Raw genomic sequence first — 23,475 nt, 5'->3', positions numbered from 1 at the left:
ATCCCACACCTCTGCATGACTATCTGCATTGCCATACACAGCTCCCTCAGCCCCCAGTTCTTCTCATTGAGCTGTACCCATGTGGGCAGAACTTTCATAGTGATCAGGGAAACTCCCCCCAGATTTATCTCCTTCCTCACTCAGACTTTCTCTAGCCATGTCTCCAGTACCACCCTATGTCACCCATCACTCCATGTGGTCCTGATCTCAGCTCAAAGTTCCACAGCCAGCAGATACCTGATAAATTCTGACAAATCCCTCCCTCAGCACCCATCCTGCCATTTGAGCAAGCCACTCACAAATACCATTTCCCCAAAGTGAGGATTTAACCCTTGGGAATCTGAAGCTACCAGCCTTTCTCCCTCTGCTCCCATCTACATGCTAGTCTGCTACCTGATCACCACCACCTCTCCCCATGCTTGTTTCCTTTCTACTTTGGACATGCTCCCCACCCAGCTGGGGCCATTCTCTCGCTGCAAGCCTGACCTGCTTCCTCTTTCCCTGTTCCCTTGACATTCCTTTCCTACTGGTGACTTCTATTCCCTGAGGTTAATTCCAGTTTCTTTATCTGCTCTAGCTTAATGGCCCCCAGTAGTCACAGAGCCACCTGCAGCTTCTCTTGCTACAGCCATGAGGCCAATTGCTAGAGGCCAGCCTTAGACAGTTGCAGCTGCTAGTCAAGGGAAGGGTGGCAATTCGAAGGCTGATCCATATTATAAGACTGTCCTACATAAATGAGGACAAGTTGAGGTGCCTTTGATATTCCACTCTTTGTTTCTATGGGGAATTTGCCAATTCAATATTACTGTCTCCCTTTTAAACAAACAAAACGAAAAAAAAATTGAAAAAAAATTGTAATGACTGTTGAAAATAGCAATTCCAGTCCTAGTTAGCTCTCGGGAGCTGCCAGCATTTGTTGCTCAATTTCATCCTACTTTTCCTACAGCAAGTTACAGTGGACCCGCATATTTGATTTGGGAGAAATGAAGTAACAGCAGCCTGTTCTGCTTCTGCTTCCATGGCTCAGATGTAGAAATTCTCCTACGTGCCTGGTACTGTATCTGAAGCTGCCAGGACCTCTAGTAAAGCCTCCCCTCCCTTATTTATTTTAACTTCTGGTGGGATCCACGTACCTCCCTTGCTAGGCTTCAGATAGAGAGGGGCACTGCCCATTTAGTCCACCCAGTTCCTTCTTCGGTGGCTGCCAGGCGAGGTCACACCAGCATCCCATATCCAGTCTGGGTAAGTCTTCTGAGGGTGATATCTTCTACTCTTTGGGCACACTTGTTCCCCATTCACAGGGCCAACCCCTTCTAGCAGCCAGCTCCTCTTTCAGGGCAAGCTGCAGCACATGGGGTCTCAGCAGCCTGCCTCCCTTTCCTGTTGATAGCGACCAAGGGAATGCTGGGAAATGTAGTTCCTTCCCCACTCCAGGGTTGGCTGTATAAGCAGGAGCTGGCCAAGGAACTACAGCTCCCAGGGTCCTGTGAGTTCTCAGCTCCCAGGCTGGATCCCTGCTGCTCACTCTGAACCTCCGCTTCTGCAGCGCTGCGCAAGGGGGGCGGGGAGCGAGTGTTACGGGGCGTTGTGAGCTTGGGCCTGGCGCTATGGAGCCATTGGCACCATGGTAAATCCAGTACTGCTTGGAGTACTCAGCCTCCTACAGACACTGGCTCGGGGCCTCCCACAAGAGCCCACCACCAGTCCCTGCGGTTCCACTCCCAGACTGAGCTCGCAGAGCCCTTTTATAAGGACCAGGTGACCCGCCTTTGCCCCACTTCCCTCAGGGTAGGAAGCAGTTACTTCACGAGGGGCGGGTCCCATCCTGCCTTAAAGGGACCCATTACTCTGTGACAATGGACCTTGCCAATGATCTGGTCTGGCGATTCCTATGTTCCTATGCATTCAATTTTCTATCAGATTAGGGCTACTCCAATTCACATTGGGTGCTGAACTGGCTTCATTTGGGGGGCCATAAGGGGGTGGAAAGCTACTTTACCCTCATACACAACACTCCTGATTCAGCACTGAGCACTGCTTGTCTGGACCAGAGAATCTGATGGCCCCAGCCCTCCTTAGTCACAGGACCAGTCTTCCTCCCATCCTGCTCTTGTCAACGTTTCTCAGCTGCCTGTTTTCCCTGCTGTGTAGGGAACATGCCCCCAACACTGTGTGGATTCAGCAACTTGCCTTCTTGGGCAGCAAATCGGTGTCCCCTTAAATGAATCACTTACCTGCTTAGCCTGGGGGCTATGGTCTACCCTCCCACCCTGCAGCTGCTGTGGGATTTAGCAAGGGCAGAGCGGCCCAGTGCCTGTAACTTCTGCAGGGTTAGAGTCAGATGTCCAGATACAGGGTTTCTCTACAATCCATTGACAGCACCATGGCTCTTGTGATCTTTAATATCTGACACCCACCCCACACAATGCAGAGCAAGAATAAAGGAGGACAGCAGGTTTCCTGGTCAGCTCCCAGTCTGTCACTCAAAGAGGGCAGATGCAGGTCAGAGCTAGCTGAGCTCTAGAGACTGAAATACAAATAAAAGAGTCAGCTCCCTGAAGACTTGTAAAGTCCACAATCTGTAGCAATAATGGAAACAATAGAGCCACAGAGACAATGGTGAGGTGCCCAAGTGAGGTAAATTACAGGCTGAGGACCTGGACGTTTTGGAGGTCGAGGCTGGGGTGAGATGTGCTGAAGGACCCATGGTCCCCAGGATGGGGTCCAAGTTGGGTGAAACACACATTGAGGGAGCAAGGGCAGGGGGATGGGATGAAACACAAGCTGAGACCAGGGATTTGGAGGGTGCAGGTGGAAGAGACAGCAGAATGATGGTCTCGCTCTGCAATCATAGACACGTAGAGCAGGAAGGGTCATCTAGTTCAGTCTCTTGGGGATGGTCCAGGTTTACTTCTGCCTGAGCACAACAGGTGTTTGTCCAGCCCATTCTTAAAAATTTCCAGTTACAGGGATTCCACAACTTCCATTGGGAGCCTGTTCCAGAGCTTAACTCCCCTGAGCATTATAAAGATTTTCCTGTTATCTAACTTAAATCTTCCCTGCTGCAGATTAAGCCCCTTACTTCTTGTCCTACCTTTAGTGGACATGGAGAACAATTGATCACAGTCCTCTTTATAAGAGCTGATAACAATTTTGAAGACTTATCAAGTCCTCTCCCCTCAGTCTTTTCTCAAGACTAAAGATTCTCATTTTAAAAACTCCTTCCTCATAGGTCAGGTTTTCTAAACCTTTTATCATTTTTGTTGCTTTCCTCTGGACTCTTTCCAAATTTGTCCACAACTTTCCTAAAGTGTGGGGCCCAGAACTGGACACAGTTCTCCAGCTGAGGCCTCTCCAGTGCTGAGTATAGTGGGACAACTACTTCCCATGTCTTACATACAATCTTCCTGTTACTATATCCCTGAAAATATTAGCCTTTTTTGCAACTGGATCACATTGTTGACTCATTCAATTTGTGACCCACTGTACCCCCCCCATCCTTTTCAGCAATGCTACCGCCTAGCTAGTTATTTCCCATTTTGTAGCTGTGCATTTGATTTTTACTTCCTAAGTAAAGTACTTCACACTTGTCTTCATTGAATTTCAGCTTGCTGAATTCAGACCAATTCTCCAACTTGTCAAGGTCATTTTGAATTCTAATCTTGTCCTCCAAAGTTTTTGCAACCCCTCCAGCTTGGTGAAGATGGAAGCAAAATAGGCTTTAAATATCTCAGCCTTTTTGATGTCTGTTGTTAGCTCTCCATCCTCACTAAGTAGTGGATCTGCATGTTCCTTAATCTTTCTATTCTTATTGCCTTTTGTGTCCCTTGCTAGGTATAACTCATGTTGTACCTTTCTGATTTTGCCCCTACATGCCTGTGCTATTATTTTCTATTCATCCTGGGCAATTACTGGTGGAAGAGGCACTAGGGTCCTACAGCACAAGGGCATGACATGCCCTTGCCAGGTAAGATGAGGAGAATGCTTGCCTGGTACCTGGTTGGCAGCCACTTCATATCCATCTGGGTTCATAGAGGGCAGGATGTGGATGCGTGTGTCCCAGATGAGCCGTGTGAGCCGTTCGTTCCGCCGGTGATACTCCTCACATAGGAATTCAGAAAGCTGGAGCAGCAGCTCCCTGCCCAGAACCTCGTTCCCATGCATGTTCCCAACATACTTGAACTCTGGCTCCACTGGGGGAAACAAGAGACCCAGTGACATCATAAACAAGGGGCGTGGGGGCTGAGATATGGTACGGAGCCAGATACTCCCCATGAACAGGGAGCCAACATTCAGTGGGGCAACCCAGTGACACCTCTGAGCAGAACCAACGAATGACCCAAATGGTTTGTTTGTACCGCACCTAGCAAATGGGGTCCTGGGCCAGGACTGGGGCTCCTAGGTACTCAGATAAGTAATAATGTTCTCTTTCATTTAATAAGTAAACTCACTAATCAATAATAGTATCTGCAGTCTCTTACACTGCTCAACCCCTTCACTGTCAAAGTGCAGGAGGAGTGGGACCTACCCCAAAAGCATGGCCCACCACTGAGACACTGCCACTGCCACAGTAGAATACAGTGGTTGCTTAACAGCTGATCAGCTTCAGACTAGGACAAGAAATGCAGCATAACACATTGAACAGAGGGTCACTGCTCTAGTACGGGAAGGGAGGGGAGAGGAGGGGAGGTGGGTGGAGGTGTCTGTTCAGACACTGGGGTGGGGAGGGCAGGTGCAGGAGAGTTACTGCTCCAATACTGGGGGGCACAACCATGGGGTGTTCTGAAGCTGGAGGGGATGCAGGGGCATCACGACTTTGATGCAGAGGGAGCAGGGAAGTCACTGGCTCAAACTCCATGAAGAGCAAGCTATTTGTGCCGGTCTCTCTCTTGGCCCAGAACTCCCCTTCACTGTTTGTTCTCAGTGCTGCTCGTTGGCATGTCATATTCCAGACTTCACAAGCCTCAAGATGTTTTAAATTAAACTGCAGGATAAACTCACTCTCTCAGCCTTGGCCTACCCCCAGATTCTTTCCTATAAAGATGCATTGAAAGCAAGAGCTGCCCCATTAAACCCTGGTAAGCTCCCTCTGGCCAGCGCTGGATGTGGGCCTGAGGAGGCTGGGACTCCCTCCCTGGAGCTCTGCACAGCCTGTTCTGTCAGCGTAATGACAGTAAGCTTATTACAGGAGTCCCCTGTTGAGAGCAGCCTGCCCTCGGCTCTCCAGTGTTCAGTTCTAGGGAGTGACACAGTGCCCGAGCTGAGCTCCATGGGGGGGCGGGGAGGAGGGAAACGGCACATGGGGGAATGTGGATTTATTAGCCAAGGACAGGGCCTGAATTGCACCAGGTAGCTGGAGAGATCCCAGAGCACCAGTGCCATCCATCCACATGAGTAAATGGGACACTGAACTCTACGCTCTTTGGAATTTCTTAGTAATCATCAGGCCAGCTCTTACCCAGACCGTAACCTCAGCCAGACAGGGAAGGCAAAGGGTCTGATGAGAACCAGGCCAAGCATCTAGGCCAGAGCCCCTTTTCATCTCCTCCAGAGGCAGAGAACCCAGTGTACGAGGGAGGGGGCAGGGCAGACTCCTGCAGTGCAGAGTCCCTCACCAGAGAGCACTGTGCCCTGTACCCACCACGACCCCTTCTCCCATGGCTGTCAAGCAAATCGCTAGCAAGTTGTGCCTGGCTCCGCAGCCACCCCCTAGGACCTAATGGCTAAATATATCATAGAATCATAGAAACACAGGTGCTGACTCCATGGGTGCTCCAGGGCTGGAGCACCCACAGAAAAAAGTTAGTGGGTGCTTAGTAACCACTGGCAGCCAGCTCTCCCCCTCCCCCCAGCGCTCTGCCAAACAACTCCTCCCCCTCCTGCCCCGCTGCACTGCTCCATCGGGCAGGAGGTGCTGGGTGGGAGGGGGAGGAGCAAGGGACAGGGCGCACTTGGGCGAGGGGGCACAAGTGGGCAGGAAGAGGCGGGGTGGGGGTTTGGGGGAAGGGGTGGAGTGAGGGTGGGGCCTGGAGCTGAGCGGGGGTTGAGTACCCCAGGGAAACCTGAAAGCTGGCACCTGTGCATAGAAATGTAGGGCTGGACAGGACCTTGGGAGCACAAACCCAAACAGCTGCACTAAGGAAGAACCAAGCATAGCGAGACCATCCCAGAGAGGTGTTTGTCCAACCTGTTCTTAAAAATCTCCAGCCACGGGGAAGCCTACTTCCCAGTTTAACTCGCTTCCTAGTTATAAGGATTTTCCTAATACAGTAGAACCTCAGTGTTACCAATGCCTTGGAAATGGAGGTTGTTTGTAACTCTGAAATGTTCATAATTCTGAACAAAATATAATGGTTGGTCTTTCAAAAGTTTACAGCTGAACACTGACTTAATACAGCTTTGAAACTTTATTGTGCAGAAGAAAAATGCTGCTATGAACCATCGTCATTTAAATGAAACAAGCACAGAAACAGTTTCTTTCCTTCTCAAATATTTTTTAAAACATCCCCTTTGTTTTTAGTGGTTTACCTTTCACATAGTCCTGTACTGGATCTTTTTGTTGGGGTGGGTCCCTGCCGCTGTCTGATTGGCTACTTCTGGTTCTAAATGTGGAGTGAGGTTGACCGGTCAGTTCGTAACTCTGGTGTTCGTAACTCTGAGGTTCTAATGTATCTAACCTAAATCTCCCTTGCTGCAGATTAAACCCATTACTCCTTGTCCTACCTTCAGTGGACATGGAGAACAATTGATCACAGTCTCCTTTATAACAGCCCCTAACTTATATGAAGACTGTTATCACATTACCCTCAGTCTGCTTTTTGCAAGACTCAGCAAGCCCAGTTTTTTTAACCTTTCCCCATAGATCAGGTTCTCTAAACCTCTGGTCATTTTTGATGCTCCCTTCTAGGCTCTCACCAGTTTGTCCACATCTTTCCTGAAGTGTGCTGCCCAGTGCTGGGCAGAGAACTCCAGCTGAAGCCTCACCAGTGCCAAGTAGAGAGGGACAATTACCTCTCATATCTTACATGTGACACTCCTATTAGCCCTTTTCATAACTTCTTCACACTGTTGGCTCATATTCAATTTGTGAGCCACTATAACCCCAGATCCTTTTCAGCAGTGCTGCCACCTAGCCAGTTATTCCACATTTTGTAGTTGTGCATTTGATTTTTCCTTCCTAAGTGAAGTACTTTGCATTCGTCTTTACTGAATTTTAGACTCAGTGAGGACATGGAGGCTTAATTCACTGATTCTCAGGACCAGAGCCATCTCCCTGCCACTCCCAGGCTGAGGCTGGATTGTCAGGGCAATCTGAGCTCTAGTGAGTGCAGAGGTGAGTCACCATAAGCCTCTCAACAGTTCCCCCTCCTGTCCCCAGGTATCTCTGCACTGCAATTGAAAACCCACAGCTGGCCTGTGCCAGCGGACTCGGGCTAAGGGACTGTTTAATTGTGGTGTAGACATTCAGGCGCAGGCCTGGCTCATCTGCATGTGCACTAGGGCATATGCAGAGCTCACCCCTAGCAGTCTAAAAGGCTAGAGCAGGGTAGTAAGTAGTTATGAGGAGTGTTAGGAGACTGTCTCCTGGTAAGGGCCAAGCTGTTTGCTGGAGAGTGCTAGTACCTCAGCGTCTGCCCAGACCCCACAGGAGATGCTGTTGGGCTCCTGAGAGTGGATGCAGCATCCCCTGCTTGATTTCACCAGCTGGGAAGAAATAGGCATGAAGCACAGGCTGTGACTGCACTCTCCCCAGCACCTTGGACTTCCTGGAGTCAGAAGATGGACGGCCTCTCACCCAGAGGAGAGGTTGCCTCCCCTCCACTCCAGCAGATTCTGCTCACATGGGGCAGACAATCCAATCTAAATTTGACAGGTTTTGTCTGCAAAGCAGAGAAAGCACCTGTGACCCTAAGAATGCCTCGGTGCCAACTGGCAAAGGGCTCACTGTTCTGTTACAGTATCAGAGGGGTAGCCAGGTTAGCCTGGATCTGTAAAAAGCGACAGACTCCTGTGGCACCTTAAAGACTAACAGATGTATTGGAGCAAGCTTTCATGGGTGAATGCCCACTTCATTCTGTTACAGCAATTGCTATCAGGCCTGACAAAGCCACCACACCTGACGCGCTGTTTTCACAGTATTGATCCAAAACGGGTCCTGTGAGGTATCTAATGAAATCTTACATCATGCTGATCCTCAGAACCATGCCAGGATGTGCGGATGAATGCTATTTAAGAAGTTGTGTATATTTACTAAACACGTTTTAAACTCCAAATCAAGACAGGGATGACAAACAGGTTTTGAGACAAAAGATGATTCACCTGTCTCCCTGTCAACTATGTAAATTAAGCATTGTAAGCCAATACAATGGAAGCCCATTTTTGCATATGGAGTCAACAGAAGAACACTCAGGGTATGTCTACATCTACAATTTTGCAGCGCTGGTTGTTACAGCTGTATTAGTACAGCTGTATAGGGCCAGCGCTGCGGAGTGGCCACACTTACAGCAACCAGCGCTGCAAGTGGTGTTAGATGTGGCCACACTGCAGCGCTGTTGGGCGGCTTCAAGGGGGGTTCGGGGAACGCGAGAGCAAACCGGGGAAGGAGACCAGCTTCGCCGCGGTTTGCTCTCGCGTTCCCCGAACCCCCCTGCAAACCGCAGGGAAGGAGACCTGCTTGCACGGGGGTTCGGGAACGCGAGACACCGGGGAAGGAGACCAGCTTCGCCGCGGTTTGCTCTCGCGTTCCCCGAACCCCCCTGCAAACCGCAGGGAAGGAGACCTGCTTGCACGGGGGTTCGGGGAACGCGAGAGCAAACCAGGGAAGGAGACCAGCTTCGCCGCGGTTTGCTCTCGCGTTCCCCGAACCCCCCTGCAAACCGCAGGGAAGGAGACCTGCTTGCTCGGGGATTCGGGGAACGCGAGAGCAAACCGCAGGGAAGGAGACCTGCTTGCACGGAGATTCGGGGAACGCGAGAGCAAACCGGGAAAGGAGACCAGCTTCGCCGCGGTTTGCTCTCGCGTTCCCCGAACCCCCCTGCAAACCGGGGAAGGAGACCTGCTTGATTACCAGACACTTCCTCAGGTATGCTGGGATACCTGCTTATTCCACGGAGGTCAAGAAAAGCGCTGGTAAGTGTCTACACTTGATTACCAGCGCTGGATCACCAGCGCTGGATCCTCTACACCCGAGACAAAACGGGAGTACGGCCAGCGCTGCAAACAGGGAGTTGCAGCGCTGGTGATGCTCTGCAGATGTGTACACCTCCTAAGTTGCAGCGCTGTAACCCCCTCACCAGCGCTGCAACTTTGTGATGTAGACAAGCCCAAAGACAACTTGGAACCAGCAGCCCTGGAAAGCGTTATCAGGGGGTCATCCTGATTTGGGGGACAAAAACAATGGACTTTGGGGTATAAGAGAAAGGCAAAGAGACATATTCTTCATCCTTCACCGAGGAAGCAGAAAAGGACAGTGCTTATGCATTCACACAAGCTGGACCCTAGCTATGTTGGTTAGTAATGGTGGGAGATTGCTTTGGGTGATAAACTGCTTTAGACAGAGATTTTAATCTATTAAAGCCAAGTTTAAACTCTGCACCAACTCACAGCCCTCTGTATGTCATGGCAGGTCAGACTCAATGCAGGACTTTAGCCCCCCACCATGGCCTGTCCCGCCCTCCCATCACAGGCAACACATGCCCAGCCCAGCACCCTGTGGAGGGGCTAGGCCAGTCCATCCCATCACAGACTCTGCCAGCCAGCATGGTGGAGTGGGGGGGACCTTGTCTTTTCTCCCTCCCATCACAGATCACCTCTGCCTAGCACAGTGCCCTGGGTGGGTCAGGGCGATGTGAAAAACTGCCAATTACTAACTAGGGCAGTGAAACAGAGGGGCCCGATGGGAAATCCAGCTGGCGCCTTCATCATTAAATTCACTTGGATTTAAAACTCGGAGTCCCATTTAATGTGCCGGACCGGGCTAAGGCTCCTCCCCATGTGCAGAGGTAACCTCTACCTGTTTCCATGGCAGAAGGCTTTTGGGTCCCTGTCAACCCCCATACCTGCAGTGCCCTGTCTCCCTGGTTATGGGGCCTACTATCCCACTTGTTGAAGTGGGCGTCGTGTGCTTACAGTTACGGTATGGGCTCTCTGGACCGCGCTGAACATGGAGGCTACTGATCATAGCACAGTCTAGGGCTAAGTCAGGAAAGCACCAGATCCCTGCCTGACAGTGACTTCCCTGGAGGAAGCAGTCTGGCCCCATAACCTGTACCATGTAGAACGATCTATGGGGTGGGGTTTGCCATGGCACAGACAGCAGCCTGCGCAGATACAGACACCTCCCTCAGTACTTACAGGGTTCGTGGATTCCAGGGTTGTCACTGAATTCCAGGACGTAGAGATGTCTCCCCTGGACGCTGCGGCCAATAGTGTAAATCCTGGTGATATCAGGACACTCGTTGTGCACATTGAATAGGGCCTGCACCAGCTGCTCATAGCGGTGGTGGAAAAAGTTCACAGAGGCTGCCACTTCAATCAGAAGCAGAAATCTCACAAGAGGCCAGAGCAATTGAGACATCCTTAACACTGGGATTAACTCAGATCTCAGAGCTCCCTTCCTGACAGGAACTAAAGTGCAAACTCAAACCAGCTCTCTCCAGTTTCACAGCCAAGTGCCAGCCCACTGCACCTGGACTGGGGTCAGGGAAAGAGTCTCTGGAACTGGGCTGCGAATGCCCCCGCACAGCTTGGAATGCTTTCCAGCTCTGAGCTTTAGCATCAGGGCTCCCACCCACCCCAGAGCCAGGATCACTACAGAGCCAGCTCTGTGTTTGGAAAGTTTCGCTGATTCCTGTTCATTTATTAACTGGATGGTAAACAGGGCCCTGAAGCCACTGTCACTGCAGGAGAAGCGCACGGCTGGACAGCTGGCTGCTGTGGGATTCAGGAGACACAAAGACCCCACAGCTGCCATGTCTGTTGGCTTGCAAAGCAAGAAAGAGAACAGAAGAGGGACACCAAATGCAAGAGGAGCCCTGTTCAGAGACCAGAGGAACAGGACATCCGGGGGGAATTAGTGACTTGACCTTCACAGCACTTGCCAGCAATAATATCCAGTTCTTCTCAGCTCTGGGTCCCAATGCACTTTACAAAGGACAGGTTGGCATCATTCTGGCCTATTTCATAGCGAGGAACACCGCCCAGGAAGGGAGGGCTGGAGCTGAGCACAGAGCCAGCATTCCCAAAGTTCCAGCCACTGCCCATGCCACCTCGTTAGTGACCAGACCAGCCAAAACACTGGGTCAGATAAACAAACCAACTAACGCCAAAGTATTTGAGGTCAAGAAAAATTTGCCAGCTAGGAGTAGGGCTTCATGCCCCTCCCTCCCCATCTCCACTGGGATGTGAGACGCTGTGCCCATCACTCCCACGGGAGAAGTCTGCTCCACCAGCCCCTGCTCACGGTGCAGAGTGGGGCAGTTCAGAACTAAGCGCTGTTTCAGTCCCAGGTTTATAACTTCTGCCCCCAGCAGCTCCTCCATGGGCCGTCCCTGCTCCCCATGTCCCAGAGCAAAATGTCTGTCTTGGTCAGGAGCAGACAACACAAGGAACCTTCAGCACCATCTGCGCACACCTTGAGAAAGGATCCCTCACGTAACCTATTCCCCACACCCTTCCACTCCATAAACCACCTGTCTCTCCCCACCCCTCAGGGAATGGGTGCTGCACAGCACCCATTCCCCACACCCTGGAGAAGAGGATCCATGCGGCACCCTTCTGGGCTCCATTTCCTCCATCATTCTGCAAGGATTTTCAATGTTAAGTGCAGCACGATTCTGTGGAATGGCTGTTTATTGCTACTAAAGCAAGTACTGTAGGCTAGTAGGCAAATCAGGGCAGATAGGTCTATCTGCAGCCTGCAGCACCAGGAGAGGCAGGAGTATCCTCCTACCCCCAGCCACCATTAGAAATTCATTTGGCTGGGTCAGTCCGGCCACATCTCCTGCTCACTGAATCCCTCCACTCAAAATAAACTTCCTGACCCCGCTGCAACAGCCTCTAGATCTTGTTCCACATCACACTCTGCCATCACCCCCTTCACTGCACCCAGGCCAGTGTATCCTTTGTCTGCCCCTCTCTTGGTGCCTTCTCTCATGCTGGCCCCCACCCCAGGTTCCCAATCCAAGGCACCAGGCCCCCACCTCACACCTCATTTAGGGCCCCATTCTATGGAAAGAGCAAATCCTTAAAACTCACAATGACTCAGTTTGAGGAGGCCCAGACATACAAGGAAAAGGAATAAATATATATTTAATAATATATTAACCCCCTTCTTCCATCCCCAATTTAACTCCTTGCCCCCATGTCTCATCTTCTGTCTCAGGAGGTGATATGCTTTCAGGAGCAGGTACTGTCTCTAGTTGTGCTTTGTACAGGTGCTAAATACATCAGATAAGAAATGGTGCAGCAGGCACCAGCATCTGTTAATGCTTGCAGGAAAAAAGCAAAAGGCATAATACTTGGAAACGGCTTTGAGGGATTCTATAGGTGCAGATGGTAGGTGCCCCGGGGCTGAAGAGAGCGAAAGGAGGAAACTGGTGTGACCTCTGAGCACTAATGGGCTGCACTGGCTTTTGGCAGGGAAGGTGGACTCAGAGAGGGTGGCAGATTTCTTGTGTAGGATGGTGTTACTCAGCCATTGGAACACTGTGTCATGAGCTTAATGAGATACTGTAACACCTGGGCATAAGCCCCTTCCTCCACCACACCCACCCTCACAGCTCTGCTATTCACAGGTGGCCTGTGACTGATGCTGTAACAGGAAGGAGTCTGGGGCCCTAATGGTGGAAAACATGCCAATATTGCTCTGGGCACTGCTGGTTTGGTAAATCTCCCTTGTTGCCCTAAGGAAATAATGGAGCACAGAAAGAACTCACAGTAACTTTACAGGGGAAAGGAACCATGAGCAGTAAATTGGGGGAAGTGGGTAGCAGGTGGTACTGGTCTTTGTTAACACCTGCGAATAGGTAATGAAGGAAATGAAATTTACAGCAGATACCAAATGAGTTGCAAACACCAGTGAGGCTAGTGAAACAACACAAAGAGCTCTAGGTGTTAGAAACAGGGACAGGAAAGAAAATGAGACTTACTTTGCAAAAATGCAGCTACTACAGCGCGCAACATTTATCCAAACCCTAGAAATTCAGAGAGGGAGAAACCGGGAGGCAATGATATTGAGAAGTGAGGGTAGGAATCTGCAATATGAGAGAGCAGCAAGAGAAACAAAAAAGCCAATATGATCCCAGGTTTCACAAGCAAAGGTCTCAGGTCACAGGACAGGAAGAGGACAGTCCCTCTAAACACAGCCCTGGAAGACTATTTGCAATTCTGGGCATCTTGTTATCAGAGAGATATTGGCAAAACTGGAGGAATTTTCAGGGAAGAACCAAAAAATGAGTAGGGGCTGGAGAGAAAGATTCAGTAGAGAAAGATTAAAAGAGGTAAATATATTTGATTTGGCTAAATGACAATTTGGGGGGTGGGGGTGGGGGCAACATATCTACAAATAGTGGCTATGCGTAAACATTACAGGTGGAGAGGGTTGATTTAGGATACAATCCAAGAGGACATGATTATGAAGAATCGGATCAAGCTGAACAATAGAAAATTTAATTTGAAGCTCAGGAGAATCTTCCTGATGGTGAGACACCTCAAGCTGGGTTGCTGAGGGGATGGGGCAGGGGCCCCACCACTCACTGGGAGGCAGATGGATCCAGCTGGAGAACTGTCTCCCAGGAAATGGGGTAGGAGCTCCATCACTGGGATGTTTAAAACTGGACTACGGAAGACCCTAGAAAACATGCAATGGAGAAAAGTCCTTCCTGAGACTTTTCCATCTCATTCTAAAAATGAAATGACTCCCCTCTTCCTCATTATGGCCAATTTTCCACCCTCTGGAAAAGACTGAGGAAACTCCACAGGTGTTGATCAACAAGTCTTGATTTTAATAAGGATTCCAAAGTTTATATGTGCGTAAAATGAACAATCTGCTGCAGCTGGGCTGGGCAGCAAAGCTAGGGATCCAGAATGGTGTCAAGGAAAGTGCCTGACCCCAGTGACCCTCTGGCCTCAGCACATGCCCCAGAGCCCTGTGGGGCACACACCCAGTAGCCCCTAGGCTCTGGCACATGCCCCTCAGCACTAGCACACACCAGCTGCCCCAGCAAAATTCTGGGTCTGGGGTGCGGGCTGGTGCTCAGTGTGGAGAATAAGGCATAAGAAACACTGGCTAGCATCAGCATTACACAGCAGTGGTTTTTTTAGAATCGGAGTGAAGGGCTTGTGGTCCAAGCAGTCAGAATTTGCCATCCTGCACTGTTCCCACTGTCATGTCATCTGCCCCAAACAATAGACTCCTGCAACTCAGCCTGTTCTACTAGGTTTTAGCGATAGGCCAAGGGAAGCATTTGCAGTCAGTGGCTGCATGGGGAGGTTGTTGGGTTTGGGAGTAGGGAGTGAGTGGGGTTGTTTAAGTCGGTAGCTAGAGGACAGGATGGTGCTGGAGGGCTGGGCACCTACCCAGCCTTTAGCCCTGCATGAGTCTCAGCCCTACTGCTGTGAAGTTTCAAGCTTGACCTTTGTGTGAAGGGGAGAAGGTGAACAGCTGGTGGAATTTATTAGGCCTGGAGGGAGCAGAGTCTGATTGCATTGTGGACCCCTGCTGCAGCCTGCAAAGTTATAAAGTTCAACTCAGGAAGCCTGCCTGAAAAGGGGCTGCTCAGAATTGGAGCCAGGAGTCACAGAGTGAGGGAGGCCCTGCCCACACGGGGCTAAATTCAACCCAGGTTCTCTGCTGACTGCCATGCAAGGGCTGGGGAAACACCCTACAGGGAGAGACTTGAGGAGCTCAGTCTGTTAAATTAATAAAGAAGAGCAAGAGCCAAGAGGTGACATGATTACAGTGTAGAAGTAATTGCAAAGGAGAAAATACTGGGGACTAACAAGCTCTTTCACCTCGAGGAGAGAGGCAGAACAAGAACCAACGGCTGGATGCTGAAGCCCGTCAGTTAGAAATGAGGCACCAGTTTTTAAAAGGGTGACTAATCATTTGAACAAACTTCACAGGAAGAGGTGGGTTCTTCATCTCTTGGAGTCTTCAGATCCAGACTGGAGGCCTTTCTGTAAGATACGCTTTAAAAGGGCTCCAATTCCTGAGCTTGATGTAGGGCTAACTAGTGAACCTGTTTGGCCTGTGCTATATGAGAAGTCTGGCCTTAAAGCCGATGACTGTGGTTTTGGGCAGCTTTCCCTAAGCAGAAAGTCCTTGAGGGTCAAAGCAGGGGAAATGGCCAGTAGAGAGAGCACCTCAGTCCACGACATAGACAGTGCTGGCCTGGCAGGGAGGAGGCTGGTGGCATGTATAGATTCAGCACATTCTCTAGACAGCCTTGGCCTGCAGGGCTCCTATGGGGATGCCAGATGAAAATTGCCCTTCTCAGTAGTGACCACCTCAAGTCCTCAAATATCCTAGATCTGGCTCCCATGAATCATGAGATGAGCTTAACAAATCATAAGATTAAAAAAAACACCCCACACATTTAGGGTTCCTTTTCTTTGCCTTCTGGGCCTTTAGGGTTCATTCAGGCAACGTTTTCAAGTTTCTCCACAATCATCAGGGCTAGAAACTAGCTTTTTTGAAAGAAAAGAAACGAAATCTGAGATTCTCACCTAATCACAATTCCAGGAGCTGGGTTTTAGGGGAAAAAAACACCGAATAGCTCAAGACTCGCAATTAAATCATGAGAACTGGCAACACTGCTTCTCCAACAGAGACCCGAAAACATCTGTCTGATCTCCCTTGGCATGATCCCCTACTAGGACAGAAGGGGCCAGTCTGGAATGGGGCATAAATTTAACCCTCTCCCCACACCAGCTTCAATTAATCTGGCTTATCAACTCAGAATTTCCTGACATTTGGCAATTCCAACTCCCAGCCATAGGGCAAAACTTACTTGCAGCCATCACTTACCAGAACTCAGGGCTGCCCACTCAGCGATGAAGTGTGACTGCTGACCTGAGAAGAGGGAGAGGACTAGACTGCAGGCTGGGGCAGACTCTCCATCCTGTTTTAACAGCAAGAAGGGGCGGTTAGCCCAGTGGAAACGACTCCCTCAGGGAACACTCTGCAGAAGGAGGTTCCCTAGACAATGCAGAGTTGGTGGAAGGAAATGGGATGCGTCAGAGTCACTATTCTCAGCTGGAGCAGCCCTGATCACATACTTCATTTACAGGGCAAATGATTCCCTGTATTCCAGTGCTGAGTACAGTTTGAGCAGAATGAAGTTTCTGGCACTGGGACCATTCCAGGGTCTCAGTGTATTTGCAGATGACAGGAAAATAGGTAGAGTGGTAAATAATGAAGATGCCAGGTCAGTTATACAGACCAACTGGACTAGCTGGTAAGCTGGGCCTTTTGACATGGCCAGATGCACAGTTATATCTAGATGTAAAGGGCAAGGGGAGTGGGCTGCAGAGCCCAGTCTCCAGTCTGAGTCAGAGCGGCTACATGGCTATTTTTAGCCCCACAGCACAAGTCCCACAAGCCCGAGTCAGTCGACCTGGGCTCTGAGACTCACTGCTGCAGAGGTTTATTTTGCTGCACAAACATACCCTTAGTGGTCGTGGTAGCTAAACCAAACATGGGTGCCCAACGTGATGCTGTAGCTAAGAGGGGGAATGTAATCCTTAGATTTATAAAGAGGGTAATATCAAGCAGGAGTAGGCGTGAGGTCTTACCTCTGTTTACAGCAGGTCAGTGCTTCAAAAAAGGATGTTCAGATATTGGAAAATATTCAATAAAGAGCTACAAAAATGCCTTGAGGTCTAGAAACGCTGCCTTACAGTGAGAGTCTAGAGCAGCTCTATTTAGCTTATCCAAGAGAAGGTTCATAAGTGACTTGATGATGGTCTACAAGTACCTACAAGGGGGAAGAGATTTCTGACAGTAAATGGGTCTTTAATGAGGCATAATGAGATCAGTGGATGGAAGCTGAAGCTAGACAAATTCATACTAGAAATAAGGTAGATTTGCACAGTGAGGGCAACTGACCATTAGTACAATGTACCTACGGTTGTGGTGGGTTCTCCATCACTTAACATTAATGCAAGACTGGATACTTTTCTAAAAAATATGCTCTAGCTCAAACAGAAGTTATGGGTTTGTTACTGAAATTACTGGGTGAGGTTCTCAGGCCTGTGTTATGCAGGAGGCCAGACTAAATGATCTTAGTGGATCATTCTGGCTTTAAACTCTATATATCTCTGTCTGCTGAAAGGAGGTTGTGCCGATGACGATAAAGCTCCCTCCATCTGATTCCCTTCCACACCTCTGCTTCGGGACTAAGTAGATACCTTTATTTGCCAACCCTTTACCCAGCATCACTGGCTTTGGGGAATCTCCTTTCCTTTTTGCCTCCAAAGCAGGGGGATCGCTATCAGGGAAGGAGATTTGCAACTGGCTCCTTTTGATGTATGAAGACGCCTCACAGTGTTTTCTGCTTGTTATCGAAGTTGAGTCCCAGCTTCCACTCCAGTTCTTTAGCAAAAAGTGGGAAGAGTGACATTACAAGAGGCTGAAAACTGATCAGTTGCTATCCCATACTAAAGGCTAGAAAAATGGGCTGGTGTGTACATTTGGGAGGGGCCGGGGGGGGTGGCTTGAGGTTGAGATGTTAGGTCTAAGCAGGGGGAAAGGAAAGAATGTTCGGATTGTGATTAATTTTCATGCATGTCGCAAACACAAAGCATGAATCAATTCATCAATATTTGCATGTTTCAGTTTACACTGGTGCCAGGTGTCTTTTAAAGGAACATGATCTACTAAAAACCCTTCTCTGGGGCCTAGGTTTCTGTGTGATTAGAATTGCCAGAGAGATGGTCCCACTGCAAGTGCTAGAATCTTGTTGGTGTGCTGTAGTGTCCAGTGTCCAGGGAACCCTGTCTGCAGGTACAATATAAATCGAAGCTGTTTGCGAATGATTCTTGCCCAATGTGAGTTGTTCCTGGAGAGATCAGCAGTGTCTGGCTAAGAATGTGTGTGACCAGATAGACAGGTCCCTTACATCAGACTTAATCTGGACAGGGGTCTGCTATGGGCCAGTGATAAATTCTGGAAGGTGGTGAGAGAAGAGGTTTCCTTTCATATATACAACAATCTTCTGTGGAAGGAACATTTTGCCTCCTAGTATTTCAGGTCCATTGCCAGAGCTCAGCCAAGGCTGCTGGCCTCCTCCAGACCCAACATCTTCTGTTCCTTTCCCCCTCACATCTGCTTGTCCCATATGGTGTCCAGCTGTGTGGCCAGCCAAGCAGTGGGCAGCTGGGATCCAGGTTTTACATGGTAGACAGAGCTAGGATACAGCATGCTCCCGAGGAGCTGAAGGTGGCCAAGGGCAGCAAGCTTGGTTTGTGCTGGTGCAGATGCCCTGCTCAGACAGGCTCTGAGCAGCTGTGGGGACCGTCTCCAGGGAAAGGAAATAGATCTCTGCATAGTGCAATGACTTCCTGCATAACCCTGAGATTAGCCCCACAGTCAGCTTGGCGCTTCCAAGTGACAGCAATTCCCTCAAGGATTACTGCTGCCTCTCTCTAAACAAGACCAAAAAGAACACGCAGCAAAAGGAGCCGAAAAGTTGCTGCTTTATGTGACCCAGCAAGATACATCTCCACAAAGAGGAGCCTGTGCATCCATCGGTGCAGGTGTGAGCCAGAGAAGATTGAATGCCCTTGTACAGGCAGTAGCTTCAGTGAAAGGCAAGAGGGACTCTGCTGGGTGAGGCTGGCTCTGCAGGTGACCTCAGAACTTTGTGGTGTGGTCAGGGGCCCATTACAGCCTCTACTGCGAGATTTGCCACTCCCTAAATGAGTCCCTTCTGCAGGCACTTTGGTTTGTGGAAGGTAAGCCAGCTAAGCAGGAGCACCGCCACCAACACGAGAGAGCAGAACACCATGAGCCCCACATAACTGGCATGAGAGAGAGGGCGTGTCGGGGGCTTCTCTGCGGGGATCATGTTTGTCAGGTTCAGCATGTAGCCCAGAGTCCAGCCTGCATCACTGCTGCCAATCTGGAAAAGAGGACAAGACCCGAATTAACTACCAAGACTAAGGAACGTACAGGGAGTGGGCTGGTATGGACAAGAGGGACTCAGAGGGTCAGGTCTCTTCTAGGGGCAGTGGTATGGGGCAAGGTGTCTGTGTGTGGGGGGGCAGGGTGGAGGTGGTGTCACAAGTGTTATAGCCCCACAGAGAGTGGGTGGTATATAGGGTGTGGTGTCACAGGCATAGCCCTTCCTATCTAGGAACTCTCTGCACGTGAAGTTACCTTTCCAAGGAACTGGATGCTTTGCCATTTCTCCATGGTGAATCCATAGCCATTCTCAAGGAGGGAGAGGATGTAGGTCCCGGAGAAACAATATTCACTCAGGTACTTCTCTTTTATCTTGGGAAATTCTGCCTTTACCTGCAGCAGGACAAAGACTTTACTTGCCTGCTGCTCCACGTGGTTACCACAGGCCTAGCTTGCACCAGAGACCTCTCTCCAGGTGCTGGCAGCATCTACCCACTCCATCATTAGCATTAATCTAGATTCTAGCAGCATCAGATGCTCCGCAAGTTCTCCCCTAGCACTGAATGGATGATGGGAAGTATTTATGTATGTGTAGGCCCCTCCTAACAGCCTCTAACCAGTAGAGATGTCCCTTAGCCAAAAGCAGAGCAGGAAAGGACTCCTACAGACACCACAGCAAGCAGCGCCAGAGTGCAGAAGGTGCACGTGCTGTAAATCAGCATAAGGAGGATTCTGCACAATGGCAAGTCTAGAGGTTCCCTAGCAATGGGGTTTGTGAGGAGGGAAGTACACCTGCTGCCTGGCTCCCACACACAGCCATCACCACCAGGGCTGATCCCTGACTCCTGGCGCTATTGCAGAGCAAGAGCCTCACGCTGCTGCAGCCAGTTACACTCTTACCTTGTGCCAAGGTCTGGAACAGAATCTTTCCACAGTGCTTGTCACTTTGTCCAGAGGGACTGGGCTCTTCTCTGTTGTCAGGTTTAAAAAGTTCATCACAAAGTAGAAAGCGGAAAATGCCTGGAAGGGGAGAAAATTTTAAACCTGCTTAGCCTTAGTGTGAAAAGCAGAGTCCAAATCTGAGCAATGACACCAGAGCATGGGGCTCCCGCTGTGAATTCAAAGCCTTTGTGTAAACAGAAATCCCAGCACGCAGGTGAGTTCCCGCTTGCACAGAGCTCCATGAACATTCCCATGGTCTGGACATCTGGGTGTCTGGGGAGAAGTTTTTGCAGCTGGCTGGGTCAGGATTGTAGGCACCAAGTATTCACACTCTCATGGGGGTGGAATAAAGGAGAGCGACTCAACAGTCACTGCCTCCTATAGGTGGGATTGGTAGCACTGCCTATTATTACGTTTGCATGACACTTCCCATTATAAGAGCCTCTTTTCAGTTGCTTATAACTTTGCCAAATTTGAAAGTTCCGACACCGGGTGCCTATCTCAAGCTAGTGTGTTGTAGGGGAGGGTGTTTGGGTTTTTTTTGAAGTTTCAGGCAAAATGTTTCAGCTGTTTCTAAGAATGAGATTCAGGAAAAATACAGTGTTTTTCTGATATTAAAAAAAAATTCTGGTAACTGTTTCCTTGAGAAGCAATAGCACCCACATGTTTTCAAGCAGGGACTTGAAATCTGTCAGGGGAGTTGTCTTGGTGTCAGGAATGTGCCTTTTGTTCCCATGAAAATCTGCCCAAATTTGGCCAAGTTATAAGCTTTTGAAAAAATCTGTTTGAACACTTTCAGGAAAGACTTCCTAAAAAAGTTTAGCAGCTAAAATTTCCAAAGATTCTGTGCACACTGAGCATGCCTCCTCCCCTCACAGTTCTTCCATGTGTCAGACTGTGCATGCATCATCCCCACAGAACAACTGTGTGGGGATGTTCAAATCAGGGCTGCAGGGGTGAAGCCAGACTTTTCCTGCAATTACAGCTCCTGGCTGCTGTGGGCCAGCCCAAGGTGGGCACCGGAACTGAGAGCAAGGAGCTTCTCTCTCCTCTGCTCTCAATTACTCTCCTAATGGTGCCCAGGCAGCATGGAGGAGGAAACCACATGATTCAAAAGCAGAGAAGACAAGAGCCAGTCTTGTGGTGGGGGGAAAGGCATTGATTGTGACAAGGAGCCTGGGGAGCTGGGACTGGAGAGGGGAAAAAAGAGAGAAACTGGGAATGGGAGCTGGGGAGAGACCGGGACTGGGAACCAGGGGAAGGAGGGAGACTAGGACAGAGAGCAGGGGAGTGGACAATGCAACTGCCTGGGCAAGGGAACTGGTAGTGACAACTGTGCAGGACTGGTTGGGCAAGACACCTGAGACTGGGAGACTGCATGGGGTGGTGGAAAAGAAGCTGGGGCACGGGGACTGGGATTAGCTGGGCAAAGAGACAGGGACTGATGGTGGAGGGAAGACTGGGACCCTGGAGGCCAAGAAGAGTGGGATGCGGATGAGACATCTGAGGAGCGGAAACTGGACTAAGGAGTTAAGGAGCCTAAGAACGGGATGAAGAGCTGAGGGTGGGAAAGAGAGAGAACTAGGGGAGGTTAGAAGGAACATGGAAGAAGCACAACACAGGTCAGATTGGTTAGTGATCATGGCAGCTAAGAGCGCATTGGCCCTGGCAGAGGTCCAGGCTAGCCTCCTGTCACCAGGTCTTGTGGCATTATTTTGCTCTGTAGATCATCTCAGAGTTCACTGCCCCGCAAGCTACCAGTGCCACTCTGGGTATCTGACCGCCAGGCACTTTCTCTCTCCAGAATGCACTGACACAAACACTGGCAGTGTGGGAGGTCGGGGACACAAATTTGTGTGGCATATGGCTGTGAGGTACAAAAGTCTGCTGTGTGGACACAACTCAAACCAGATTTGTTATAACTAGGTCTGATGAGTTCTCTGGTGGCATTTACAGGCTCAGTCCACACTATAAACAGCCCCCATTCTCCCAAGTGCCTCTCAGTCTTCCCTCCAGCCCCCTGGGAACATACCCTAAGCAGACCCTTTGTGTCTGCTCTGGGTTAGAGCATGCCGCCGGGTATCCAGACTCACCCCAAACTCCCCTTGTAACGGAGGCAGGAAAATCCCATTGAAGGAGCAGCTGGAGTAAGGGCAATGGCTAGTGTTGAAGATCTTCTGGATGATCATTCGGCACCTTTGGTAATCCCCATTCCCCTGGAGGTGAAGCTGTGTGAATGGAAGCTGCTGCTCACCATTAGCTATACAGGGGTTCGTGTAGAGGTCACTTATATTCATAATCCTCAAATATCCTGGGTGAAAGCAGGGATCCAGGAGGCTGCCATTCTGTGTGCTCTGCAGGTAAAACAACCCAGGCCATTGGCACTCAGTTCCAGAGAACGGGACCATGAAAACAGCAACAGGATGTATTGATCTAAGAAAGCTGCCCTGGAACTGGGGACAGATATAACACACCAGGATTCTCATACCAACCACAAACTCATCCTCTTGCCCAGGAGTCTTGCTTTCTGTGTCGTGCTCAGCCACAGGCTTCCTGTGTGGCTGCAGGCAAGTCATCTGCAGCCACATTTCCAAAGTTAGGCCTCAAAATGAGTGGGAGTTTGAGATACTTTGGGCCTGATTTCCAGAGGTGCTGAGCACCCACAGCTCCTGCTACCTTCAATCAGAGCTGTGGGTGCTCAGCACCAGACCCCTGATAGCTCCAAGCTGGGTACCCAAGAACAGAGGCACCCCAAATTGCTGGCCACTTTTGAAACCTTTGGCCTTTGTTCCTGGCTGTAAGTCAGGGATAATGAGACTTCCCCACTGAAATCCACTGTTGTGAGGATCAGGTTCCAGCCACACCGGCTGCACCACAGTGGTGTGTGCAAAAAGCAAATGCCAAAGGTGAGGAGGGTCCAGAAACTCTCAGCCCCACAGGTACCAGCTCTGGCGCTCTCACACTTGCCTGTAGGTCACTGGCCAGCTTCAGGCGCAGAGCCTGGTCCTTCCCATAGCACAGGAAGCTGTGCGTATACACGTTGTAGTTCTTGCCATAGAGACGAAAGTGCAGTGAGTTCTCTTGAGATTCAATCGGCTCTTGGTCCGGTACAAAGGTGATTTGGGTGGAGGCTCCGCCAAGGTCCAGGGCCCCTGATGTCCCCCTGCTAGATCTCAGGTGAGGCAGAAAGTTCAGCCAGCCAGGCTTAAAAGAAAACAGGGACAATGAGACAAGGCTACTGGCCTGGGGGGGGGAGAAACAGGAGTAAGGGGAAAGGTTGGGAAGAGAGAAAGAAAGAGAGAGAGAGAGAGAAGGAGAGAGAAGATAGCACAGGGCAGAAGGGAGGCATGGGGACCTGGAGCAGGGCACAGGCTGTGAGGAGGACAGGGTAGAGGGGCGAAATGAGGGTT

The 23,475-nt window shown here is 50.1% G+C and overlaps 2 protein-coding genes across 2 annotated transcripts in view; both read right to left on the bottom strand.

The window, feature by feature from the left end:
• The window catches only part of CPN1 (carboxypeptidase N subunit 1), a 31,080-nt gene extending 20,172 nt beyond the window's left edge, over positions 1–10,908 (bottom strand). Inside the window, exons 1-2 of the mRNA XM_030571051.1 lie at positions 10,354–10,908; positions 3,997–4,193 (exon numbers count right to left, since the gene is read on the bottom strand). Of these exons, the coding sequence (XP_030426911.1) occupies positions 3,997–4,193; positions 10,354–10,576 (420 nt within the window). The 5' untranslated portion in view covers positions 10,577–10,908. The remainder of the gene's footprint in view (positions 1–3,996; positions 4,194–10,353) is intronic.
• A 1,375-nt stretch (positions 10,909–12,283) lies between these two features.
• The window catches only part of ENTPD1 (ectonucleoside triphosphate diphosphohydrolase 1), an 80,600-nt gene continuing 69,408 nt past the window's right edge, over positions 12,284–23,475 (bottom strand). Inside the window, exons 6-10 of the mRNA XM_030570299.1 lie at positions 23,033–23,269; positions 22,159–22,419; positions 20,024–20,143; positions 19,379–19,516; positions 12,284–19,121 (exon numbers count right to left, since the gene is read on the bottom strand). Of these exons, the coding sequence (XP_030426159.1) occupies positions 18,915–19,121; positions 19,379–19,516; positions 20,024–20,143; positions 22,159–22,419; positions 23,033–23,269 (963 nt within the window). The 3' untranslated portion in view covers positions 12,284–18,914. The remainder of the gene's footprint in view (positions 19,122–19,378; positions 19,517–20,023; positions 20,144–22,158; positions 22,420–23,032; positions 23,270–23,475) is intronic.

This window comes from Gopherus evgoodei, chromosome 7, assembly GCF_007399415.2.
Source record: "Gopherus evgoodei ecotype Sinaloan lineage chromosome 7, rGopEvg1_v1.p, whole genome shotgun sequence".
Classification (NCBI taxonomy): Eukaryota; Metazoa; Chordata; order Testudines; family Testudinidae; genus Gopherus; species Gopherus evgoodei.
This window is presented reverse-complemented; position numbering and strand designations above follow the sequence as displayed.